This window comes from Eurypyga helias, unplaced genomic scaffold (assembly GCF_000690775.1).
Source record: "Eurypyga helias isolate BGI_N326 unplaced genomic scaffold, ASM69077v1 scaffold7429, whole genome shotgun sequence".
NCBI classification, from domain to species: domain Eukaryota; kingdom Metazoa; phylum Chordata; class Aves; order Eurypygiformes; family Eurypygidae; genus Eurypyga; species Eurypyga helias.
In genome coordinates, this window is record NW_010273851.1 from 32,409 (window position 1) to 44,897 (window position 12,489).

A 12,489-nucleotide genomic window follows, 5' to 3' on the forward strand; every position below is an offset into this window, starting at 1 on the left:
TAGTGTGGTATTAAGCTACATTTGCTTTACACCCACCAGTTTGTGTGACAGTGCTAAACATGACATCTATTCCTACAGAGACTAACCGTTACCTAAACATGACATCTATTCCTACAGAGACTAACCGTTACCTAACTAGCTTGTTAACTACAGGTCTGCAAGACAACACAAAACATCCAAGTGCTCAAGAAACACATCACTATAAGGGGTCTGACATTTGTCTCAAGTTTTTCCCCTTCACAAGTCACCAGCGTGTCCAGTGTTAGGGCTGAGAGGAGAGGGACTTGTACTTCGCTCGGTGTTCATCTATTTCTTCCTTTGTTTTTCTGATACAGCTAAAAATTTCCTTGAAGAGTGCTTTATATTCAGGAAGAGCATTTGTGGGAGAGTCACTCAGCTCCACATTTGTGAATTCCTGACTGCTAGCTGGAAGGTCATACTGTGCATTCCCCACATTTAGGTCCTTGGAACACTGCTTCTGTGTCTGTACAGCCTTGTGTTTCAAAGAATCTTCATCCATTTGACACTTCTTCAGAAGTTCCTCATACTTAACTTTCAGAGCGTTATACTGAGCATCAACTTCGTTAAGTACCGAGATTCCTCGCTGCTTCACAGCTTCAGCTCTCCTAATACAGGTTTCTTCATGGCCCCTTAAAAAGTCTCCCCCTGCAGCACTGCTCAGGAAGGTTTCGCTGATGCTCCGTTTCAGTGCCTTCTTGTCAAGCTCCAGGGCAGTCAGAAGTCCATCATCTGCCAGGCTCTGACCAAGCTCCCCCTCTAAAGATTCCTTGAATGAAATGAAAAAGGATTCTGGCACTAGTTTCTCTGCATGACGGAACGCGTGTTCAGACTGAAGTATTTGTTGCAGTTCAGTTACTTCCAATTCCAACTCCTCTGCACGAGCCCGATACAAGTCCATATCGACAAGTCTCTGCTCAAGGTCATAGTTTTCTTTCACCATGAGACTGTACTCCTCCTCCATTGTTACCCTCTTCTCTTTTTCTAGCTTAAGTTGGGCTTGCAGAACTGTAACTGCCTTTTTTAAGTTCTCGTTTTCTTCTTCCAGAGGACTCAGCTGACTATCCATCGAAGCAATCTTTTCCGCAAACACGTGATCGTAAACAAAATACCTGCAGGAACAAAAGCAAGCGTTACCGAAGGTAGGAGGCACAGCTGACCACACCTCCCCCAGTTTTCCTGGCCCGGGTAACAAGCGACAGATGTAAACTGTGCTAACACACCTCAGAGTATGGATAGCTGCCATCTGACTAGCCTACCGGTCCGTTTCACGACGGAGCGGAGTTTGTACACGGCTGTCATCAGATCAAGCCTCTCAGCTCAAGCAGAACGGCAGCTCGCTCACAGTTTCAAGTTACAGACAGGCTGATTGAATAACCAGACCTGCAGTTCAAGCTGAAATAAGCTTGCTTCCACATATCCTGTAATACTTGGACACTTGGGGGTTTTTTCATCCCCAGCACTTCCCTCCTGTAACTTCTGTCAATATTTATTGTGGAAACAAGCTTCCAAGTTGGCAAAGGAATGGTGCAGGCTGGTATTTCCACAAGCCTTCGGCAGTTTGAAGAAATCCACCCATCTTGTGAACCATCAAGAGATCACTTCTTTTGGGATGTATGGATTTACTCTACAGCCCTATCTCCATGCAGTGCTGAGGCCCAGACACCAAAGCCTGTTCTGCCTGCCTGTGGAGGTGCTTCACTTCCAAATGCCCCGCCTTGGCCTGAAGGAGTCAGAGCTTTACCCCAGGGGACTCTCCTGAAGGGCATGCTAATGCAGCTCAGCTGGGGAAATCTGCTCAAAATTAAAAAAGTAGCCCCGAGGTCGAGGCACCATTTTACCAGCTTAAGAATCATTTTAACCAGCTTAAGTTCAGGAAAGCTATTGCAGGAATCCTGCCTTCCTTCGAAAGGAGATATGCACCGACATCCAAGGAAAGGGTAAGTTACAGGGTGTTTGGGTTTTAGATTATCTGTGCATATGCTTTTGTCCAACTGAGAAATGTGGGTGCAAATCACTGCAAGCCTTTAAGCTACAATTTGATAGAGTTGGAGGCTTTAGGACAGAACCTTTCGAGACAGAAAGTAGAACCTGCAGTTCCTCTCACATACACTAGCAGTATGCCAGAGGCAGTGGCAACACCACAGCACAGGACTGCAGATAGAGTCCTAGTTGCGAGCATTAGATGCTTTTCTGCTAGCTTGTTTGACAACTGTGCTTTTGTCTTAGTTTTTAAAGCTGTGCTTAAAATAATACCAGTATTCTCTTTGTATGCAAGGTAAGAAGACTTACTGGCGAAGGTCATACAGCTCCTTCAAACATGAGAAACTGTGCATTGATCTTGGCTGGTCAGATCGCTCACAGCTCATCCGGCCTCGTCCAGCCTTCTTCAGGTCTTCTACTTGTTGTTGCAGGTCATCTATGTGTGTTTGCAGATGTTCAATTGTCTGTGTCAAGCTAAAAGGTAAAGGACTGCTGTTAAAACATTTGTGTGTTTAATCAAGGACATAGGAGTTTCTCATCCCCTCATTTGGTAGTTTCTTCTCTGAAGGCTTCTTTTTGGCCCCAAAAGACCTTTAAATAAAGCTATCCTTTCCAGTTAACAGTATTGTAGAACAAGCCTAGACAGAGACAGCCACCCAGTAACTACCCAAATACCCCTGGACTGCTCTTTTTGTATTATCAACTGGGGTACGTGGGGAGGGGATCCAGGACAAGTTTCTTACCTTAAGATCTTTTGTTGGGAAGCTTTGCTCTCCTCAGCTAGTCTTTTATTAGTGTCTTCTAGTTCCCTTGCTGTCACATCCAGCTGTTCATAGACTTTTGCATGCTGATCATTCATCTGATTCAAGAGCTCCGCTTGCCTTGTGAGGTACTGCAAGACAGAGTTGCCATTACTAGTTTGTACCCGAGGCACAACGAGAGGAGTACTGTCTCATATTTGTATTCACATTCATAGAGAAACTACTGAGTTATAGAAACATTGATTTGGGGGTTGCTGTGGTACGTGTTCAGTTGTAGAAGCACTGTCAGTAGCTCGACAAGCCAGCTTGCCGCTGTCGTACCCAGGCTGATGAACCAGCCTTTTATCCAGGAGCTGGGTTTGGCTGTGCAAGCTGTTTCTCTCCTTGCCACAGCTCGGCTTTTGCCAGTACCCAAGCCTTTGGACGGGCTTTGCCCGTGCTGCAGTTGACATTAACACAGCCATGAATCCAGACTTCAACACAGCCCATAACTATCCACTGAGTTCTGCTAAAAACTGCAGTGGGCTCCAACAGAAATTCTGTAACAGTGTTGACCCAACAATTTTCTTGGCATTAAAACTGAAATATTGGGTAGCACCATCCATAATTAAATTTCTTTTCAGCTGACCTAAGTGTTTCCAGTCTGACACAGCATTTGATCCAGGAGAACAGAACTTGGGTTGTAGTCAGACTTAAAAGAGAGTATGTGGGTTACTGTGTGTCAGGAAATATAATCAAATTATTCAATTCAATCTTTAATTACCCACAGGGACCTATTCCAGTTACTGTAACTCCAAACAAAGGTCTCCTGCCTTTGTTAAAAAATAAAAATCCACATGAAGTGCTCTCATTTTAATCCCCTTTAGTTTTACAATTAACAACATGACTGTTAAGTTTCTCGAGTAACGTCAGAAAGCTTGGAATTCGCAAAGAGCAGTTAACAATCATCTAAGGCCCTTAATACAAGGGTCTTACATTGTCCCACCCAGGATAGGGCTGATCCCGTTCTAAAAATCCATGTGAGAGTCTACACCAGACAGGCGTGAACACAAACAACTCTTAACCCTTTAAACAAGAAATAGCTTGTTCTTAATAGAATTTATTTCTTGCAATATATTCTGTTATTACTGCATTCTACTTACTGAAAAGTAAACTTCAACTGGGGAGAATGAATTCTTTTTACATAGGCCGGTTACATACTCAAAACTTCTAATATTCTACTTAACCTTTTACCTCATTAAAAGATTGATGGGCTTACATTTTAGGCAATTTAAGAACAGATAATAAGTTAATCTAGGACTAGTAACTGCTACACACAGGCTTCTGGAAGATCAACATGATAGCAGTTGGCTAGATCCTTTTGTAGCCTGTGTGCACATGACAGAGGATTTACACAAAAATAGTACATGGATTAGCAGCAGAATCTCAATGTGACCCATTTTAGATGAACTTTTTCTATTGGTTATGCTCTGGGGGAGCTTGAGATCTTCAGATTTTCTTCAGCCATACAAGTGTGGCTAAGCAGAAACCAAGGCTCTGGTGCCAGAATTAGATGTTACCACTTACTACAATGGGCTTTTACGGAAGATTTATACGAACAGAAGATGCAAAGCACCATTTCTCCACCTCGCATCTCCAGTACCTTCAGCGCTGGTGTCAATGAGGTGCAGCTGCGGCAGTAAATACTCTACACGTTCGCATTTATTCCACCTCCCCTGCAACTGAGCGCCTAACATGAAGCGGCAGTCAGCACTCTACCACACAATGAAAGGAGAGCATCTGTATTTCTGAAGTCTGAGTGCTGGGTACAGGTTCAGACAGGAATAAAGTTGCCCTTTCAATCCAGCATTTATTACATCTGCAATGATTAGTTAGTGGCACACGTGTCAGCACAGAGGTCACATATAATGATCCAAGGCTGTAAAACATTTTATATGTCAGCGCTGAATGTATCAGATGTAATCTTAAGCACCTCACAGCCTTTGACCCTTCCTTTTCAGAGCAGATGAGGTAGTGCCATACTTAAGAATGATTTCTTAACCAGTTCTAGACTTTGCTACCCCTAAGATAATAGGAAAGAAATGCCAAAGATTTACACTGAGAATACTGCACTGAAGAAATGCAGCAGAGTAGGTGCAGCAACAGCTGAAAGATCACCTTTAGGTTATGGAGACGAGCACTTGAAAGTTTGAAATAATCAAGCATAGAGACGGGATATGCCATGTGCACACGTACCCCGTGCAGTGGGGTACCCTGCGTTCCCACAAGAGACAGAAATACAGGTATGAAAATTACTGAACTGCTTTTACCAGCTGAAAAATAATGCACCTTTCATATGCTAATTTATTTCTCTGTTTCAGTGAATTCTTGCAACAATCCCTTGTTCCAGCAAGCCAATATAGTCAGTTCTCCACCTTGAGGTTCTCTCTAAGTATTTGAGGAAGGGTTTCATTTGATTTTTCCTTTTCTGCCAGAAATCCAGATACAAGAGAGACTTATTTGGAGAAAGTAATGTTTTTAGTTGCCAATGCACTTCTAAACTGCACCACGACAGAAGACTGACAGGTGGTGGAACAGAGAAGACAGCATGTTATTAGGGAATACAATCTACAGGTTCTTTGATTCAGCACAGTAAGTTTGGCAAACAAAGGTGCAGGCACTACTTTTCTGTCAGACGCACCACAAAAACTGTTTGCCCACCTCTCACCCCTTCCTGATAGGACAACCCAATATAAGCTGCTACCCATGCTGGGGGAGAGTAGGAAAGACAAGAAAAGGCTATCAGATAAAGCCTTCAAAAAGCAGTATTGCACAAGTCTTGATTTGGGTTTTTTTGGATTGGCTAAGCAAAGCAAGATATTGAGAGAATAATTAGTCTGTCACTGCCTGAGACTATCTGAACATACAAGTACTTGACCCTGCAACACATCACCTGTAGATCACTGCTAGATGGACCGTTCTGACCACTGCCTGGTGCTGAAGCTCTCTTCCTCAGCTAACGAATACTGATCTGCCAGAAAAGCTTCAGCAAATAGACTGGCTTCAACCAACAGGATATGATATCCCTAATGGCACTGGACTATTTCTATAAATGAATGCAGCTTAGCAACAATACATTTTCTGTATTTCCAGATAACAAAAATATAGCTGCTTATTAAGTAGCTACACTCAATGAGCCAGGTTAGTTATCTATTGCAAAGTTAGGCGTGTTGTAACTGCATTAAACACTTCCGTCAACACGGTTGTTCATGCAGGCATAGAACTTTAAGTAGAAAAACACCTGTGTGGCACCCTGAAGTGTTTGTCCTTTCTAGATCTTCAGAACACAAAGACCATTCAAGGCAATGAGTTATTTTAAATCTCTGCAGAAGTACATACATTTTTTTGTAACGCTGTGGCACTAAAATAAATATGAAACATTCCAACCATTGTATCAGAGGGTGAGTAGGGTAATAGAGATTATATTCAGCACATAAGAGAGGAAAGAGCCAAAGCATGAGGTATAGAACAGAAATACCTTAAAAAACCCAGCCAAAACCCTGCACCCAGAAATTGTGCATCACTTAGTCACGTTAACACAAATGCAGCATTTTGACTGCTTTAGAGAGACCTATATCCCCCTAAGTATTAAGCTTAGGATTCTATTGCCCATTACCACTACAATGAGAAGCGGTCTGACTCTTAAGTTGCAGCTGTACAAAATCCACACACCGTCCATAACTGCTTACATACTGCTTGCACAAAGGAACTCTGAGTGTGTGAAGATGTAGAGTATACTAGTTGGCCTGTTCCCTGTGACTCGTACCAGAACCAAAGCAAGATGCTGACTGTGTTTCCAATACGCTGTCAGTCAGCAAAGTCTGAATATGTAACAATTTAATTATTGGAGACCATGCACTGCCCTCTAATAGATGAAAAAAATTCATTGTGCTGACAAATGCTAGGTCTGCAAGAACACAAGCAGTATTGAAAAAAAAAAAAAAAAGCCAAAAACGGCCAGGTTCTTCTACCAAGTAACACAAAGATGAGTGGTTTTGAAAGGATGGTCATGTTTCCACCCCCTCAAGAAAATACAGAACAATATATCCACTGTGTCCTGTATTTAGATACTATTTAAATGTTTAGGTTTGATGGTGGGTTGGGGTTTTTTTTGGGGGTGTGTGTGTTTGCTTGCTTTGGCATTTGGGTTGGTTGTTTATTTCAATGTAAAAAAAACAAAACAAAAAACACCCACACACACCATTTTCAGCTCCCTTTACCTCACCTCAGTTTAGTGGAAGTACATGTCCCCAGATCTCCTGCACTTATCAGGATATAATTCGTTAGTGGTTACTGCACTAAAACCTCATGTAATTTAAATTACAAATTTATTCATCATATAATTTCACATCATTTAACCTAACAGGATCAGCAAAGTTTAGCAATAAACTAACTGAGGTAACTTTTCTGTACAAAACCAAAAATACCAGTAATTCGTAATTAAACAAGCCAAATCCAATGTGAAGTTTAATGGCACAAAGCTGCTAGTAATCAGTCAAACTGTTCTAACTATGATCAAGCCTATACAGGTTCTCATATTCTCAAAGTAGCAGAAGTAGTTGAGATGTGAATTTCTTGACACCTTCAAGAAAAATACTGAACAATCTTTAACTTATGTGCTATTAGTTGCAGGTTTAGATGCTTTCACATTTGGATCCTTTAAATATTTACCTCTATCTCCTGCAGTTGCTCTTGATTTGTTGCATACATTTGCTGTAAAGATTCTTCTAGTTCAGTGTTACGGTCCAGTAGCGTCTTCCCAAGCTCAGCAGCAAGGTGAAGATCTAAACAAAGAAATAATGCTTGCACATAAGTTATAGAGCCAATAACAATCTAAAGCATTTTAATCAATCACTTGAGGTGTTGGTTTTTTTTTTTTTATTGCCAGTGTAACTGCTGTAAGTTATCTCCAGTACCCAAAAAGAAAGTCAGCTTATACTTAAGCAGAACATTCATACACCATTTATAGTGCAAGTTTAAGTCAGTCCTGAAACCTAGAAGATACTCTTATTTCATGATGCTTCCTTGGTTCCTCTTTGGTCCTTCAGCCACAGGTCAGACACATCCAGGCTTCTTCTCTTTACTTCCCACGATCTGCCGAGTACTGCGCTAGCATCTCTGCCCAACGTGTCTGTTAGTTACACTTCACCATGTTTACAGCACTCATATTTTAGAAAAATAAGCTTAAAAGCCCCTGGAAGTGTTCTCCAGGCTAGACCCAGACCAAAGCTGACTGCAGTCTTTATCAACTTGCTGTTCTTCCCCATTACTCCTTCACCAAGGAGCTCAGGTCATACAGGATAAAAGTGCTAAATCAAAGTTTCTGATGCTTTTTAGTGGTGAAACAATAATAGCAAAAAACATAAAACTGACAAAGAAATGTAGCTATTCTGCTTTTCAAGCTCATAAACCTACGAGACAAGAATTGTTTTATGCGCTCCAAAACATGATTGTATCATTTGTTCTCAGTATTTAATCTCAATTTCACTTCAGTCATCTTCAATCACCTCCAGGGTGCAGGGACTGCAGTTGTTTCAAATTAAGAAATAAGTTATCCTAACACTCATGTAGAGGGAAGCTGGGTATTTGTTCAACAGCATCAGTAGTGCTAGATATTCCATATCATTATGTATCAAGATGTGCAATTTAAAAGCCAATATATTGTGACAAAGAAAATAACCTTGGTGTTATTGCCAAAACCCTAATTACTCTGTGTGGGTATTACATATTAAGAGTACAGCAAACTTAAAAAATCTCTAATTTGCCCCCTCCTTCCCACCACCAGAACCACGAGCAGGTTGTCTTCTGAATGTGTGCAATACAACCTTGTTAGTTTTCACACAGAACTTGCATCACTAATGGGAAAGAGGCAAAAGAACAGTCAAGAAAAAACTTAGATTCACTTCAAGACGACTGAAGTCAATATACAAGAGATATGTAGTTCATCGCCAGTCGTTGTAGCTAGACAAGAAAACACATTCCGTTTTCATATGATTAAGGTGCCGTTGTTTTATCTTACCTCTTTCCTGCCCTTAGCAGGAAAATCTTATCAGCTAGTCACTGTAAGAGACACAGCACTGTTCCAGGATTGTTTTGTGCTAACCTTCAGCTTGGCAGCCTGTCCAAAGTGATTACTCCATCCCATCTACATACCTAAGCCAAAGACCGAACTCAGACTTACAAGGACAAAGGAGTAGGAGTCTATTAAGTTGTAGATGTCCAATCCTGGCTAAGGAATACCACAGCAGCTGTGGTATTCTTTACAGCCACGGTGCATTGTTTCCTACCTCAAGATCAGATTCTTAGAATAAATGCAGCAAAAAATATCTGAAAAACAATTCACAGTGCTTGGGAGTTCTTCAGAGTTTCAAAGGATGTGTGACAAGGAGCTACCTGGCACACTGATCTATACTTGGGAGTCTATCCTGATGTAGCTTTTTCATTGTAACACCACTTGTTAAGAAATGCAGCCTATTATAGAGCTGGGGTTTGAAGTATTCGGTTAAGAAAACCTTATGGCACCCTGCTTAAGTTCTTCCCATTTTTAAACACAGACTGTACATTATTTACCCATGCACAGACAAGTCCCACAGCAAACAGCTTGGTGTTTGACTATCACACTACAGAATACTGTAGTCTTCAAATCCAGCAAAATCTATCATCCAATGTAAAACGGAGTCCCGATTCATGTAGTTCTCATGCTACACTAATCTTCACGAGAGCCACAATGACCAGCTTTAGCTAGTCAACAATACTGGCACCATTCAAGGCAAAGTCTAAATAGTCCCTGCTTTTAACAGAGTAGAATAAGAGCTTTAGAGCGGATTTAGGATTATGCTAAAGACATAATGCATAATAGAATTATGTGCTGCATTTCCCTTCCCAAAGTGAAAGTCTGTTTTGATGGTTAAGTACATTTAGGAATTGATAGTTTCATTCTTAAATGGCCCCCTCATCTACTAAATCAAGTAGTACATACCACGCAGTAGTCCGAGTACAATGTGAAGAACAGAATTCATGATATACGTACACACTCATTCTGTTCATTAGAATGGCAGCAGCACAGGTGAGTTACTGTGGGACAAGCATGCTATTTTGTAATTAAGATAATTTGTTTGATGGGGGAGAAGACAAGCAGAAGAGCTCAGGAACATGCAATAAAACCCTAACTCGTACCCCTAGAGAAACGAAGAACAGAAACAATTTTACCTCTTCTGAAATTAAGAACTTGCTTTGCACCCATTTTTCTACATCATTAAGTACCTGTAAGTCCTATGAAGAGCAAATTTTAAAAATGAGATATGATACATATGTTCTCCAGATGCAGAATTTCTTACAGAGTTACTGTACAATACTGGAAACTCAGTGCATTTTCTCTTGTAAATTTATGTAAAGTAACAGCATAGCTGTTCTGTCAGAGACACTTATTTTTCATTTTCACCATGAAGATGCAAGCGGTGGGGTTTGAATAATGCAAACTGCCTGCATGCAGAACTTGACTTCCCTTTTAGTCAATCTGATCAGTTGTAATGGTGCTTTAACAGCTCCATCAGAAATCTCTAAACCAAAACAAGACTTCCCATAGACATCATCTTCTGTGATGTTAAACAGCCCCCACTCACCCACACTTCTCCACAATCTCTTCTGACAGTGTTACTATCATCGAAAAAATAGAACAGTAGCAAAATCCTTCTCTTCTACCTTTAATAACACACCTAACAAAGTGATTCAGAGAATTTTCAATCTGAAAATAAGTGTGTTCTTTTCAACAGCAAATGGCATTAGTCATACAAGATTGGTAAGCCTGATGAAGTTTACTTAACTAAAATTAAACACTTAATTTTTGTTTTTAAAACTTAGCTTCACATTTCCTACTCCACCTTCAGATTACCCTCTGTTCTGTTAAAGTGAGGAACAACAAGATGTAAAAAGAGCAGTCACAGAAAAGAACTCTTTTTCAAAGGACAGCATGCTGCAGCAAAACATGGATGCTGCAAAAGGAAGGATGGCTGTTCCCATCCTTAAAAGAATTTCCATGAGTGCTCTCTTTTCATGAAAAGCATGCTAGAAAAGCCCAACTCCACTGTCCAGGCAAAATCTTCCAGTGCATACAAGGACTGTCAAAGTTTTCCCAAAGACTGGCTCACAAGGACTACAAGCTTGTCTCAGGGTGCTTCTAATGTTTTACAACGTAGGTTTTGTCATAAACTTACTCCTCAGTTTTTAAAGGTGCACTGATTGTTTGGATGGAGAAAAGTTTAAAGAGACCTTGATAAGCAATCTTACTACTCAGTTTGCATACACTGGTATTGCTTAGTCTTAGGAGGAGGAATAAAGTGTAACAGAATATTAAAAAAAAAAAAAAGGAGTAAGGAATTTCTTCTTTGCATGTCAACTTGTCCCTAAGTTTATTTTCCTCCTTTCCCTTCTGGCAAGGCTATTAGTCACTTCCCGTTAGGCTTGTAAAGATGTAATCCCCAGAAAAAGATTGTTCAAACACTGACAGCGCATTAACCAACCCTCAAAATGCACTCGCCTCTAGAATGGAACACTCTTTAAGACTTCACAGCAGAGAGCCAAATGGTGATTATTTCACTTAATTAAAACTAAAGAAATACCAATAAGGCAGGAAGTCAGCTGCTCTACACTGTGAGGTCTCTCTGTAGGTCTTCCACCTCTTAAACACCAACATAGTAAAAGCATTGCTAAATCATGTTTTAGGATTTTCAACTCTTCCCTTCGGCAGCAATCTACTGTTTCAGGATCTTACTTGATTGGTTTGTATCCTAGAGCCATGAAAACATCCTGTTCCCGCAGAGAGTACCTAAATACGGTTTTCAAACAGCTATTTTTTAGTCAAAGCATACAATTAGAGAACTATTCCTGCCTCAAAAAAGAGTTTCTGCTGTCAGATGCCTGATCTCAGTGTGAAAACGGCTTGGCTAGGAAGAGCTGTCGGGAGTCTCTTGCTCTGTGGTTTATAGTAAGGTAGTACCTACTAATCCCAAGAATTAATGTACTTCAATGCAAAAGACAAAAGCTAAGGTTTGCAGGAAGCCACTTCACAGCTTTGAGTTGGCCTTCTAAAACAAACTAGGGATTAATAACAAAAAGCAGAACTAATGGTAAATACCAGTCACAAATGCCACTAAACTCTTAAGGAAACTGCACATTCCCCATCATGTCTGTAGATTTTTAGTCCAAGTATACTTTGTGCGTTCCTGCGACCCCTTCCACATCTGAGAAACGAGGTTACCATTTACCTTTGCAGGTAGTGTTTGAGACCTCTCCACAGGATAACATACAGGAGCTAGAGAAGTGTAATTCTGATGCGCAGCGGAGTTGTTTGCGTATTTTAAGAAGAAAACTTGGGAAGTGTTTAATAACGGCCCTGTGACCAATGGAGCACAGCTCCACGTGCAACTTCATCGACTACAGGTAAGCCTTTACAAAAAGGCTCAACAGGGCGCAGTACAGCAACCCACCCAATGCTTCCAGCAGCCCCAGACAGCTGCTTCACGTCCTGCCAAGGGGCAGCTCTTCGGAGAGCCGCTTCCCTCCTTCCCTCCCTCCCGGGGGGAGAGGAACCCAGGCACAACTCCGCTGGGCTGCGGCAGCTCCTCCCGTCAAACAAAGCCGGCTGCAATCTCCATCGGTAGCAGCGATCCCCTGCCTACGCGCCCAAGGC

The 12,489-nt window shown here is 41.3% G+C and overlaps 1 protein-coding gene across 1 annotated transcript; it reads right to left on the minus strand.

Annotated features, from left to right (window-relative positions):
* Nucleotides 1-262: 262 nt before the first annotated feature.
* CDR2 (cerebellar degeneration-related protein 2, 62kDa) lies at nucleotides 263-7,585 on the minus strand (the record flags this gene model as incomplete). Its single annotated transcript, XM_010159621.1, has 4 exons — nucleotides 263-1,130; nucleotides 2,311-2,475; nucleotides 2,745-2,893; nucleotides 7,473-7,585. Coding segments are annotated over 4 exons (1,295 nt in total), but the record flags the coding sequence as incomplete, so codon positions are not given.
* Between the last annotated feature and the right edge of the window lie 4,904 nt (nucleotides 7,586-12,489).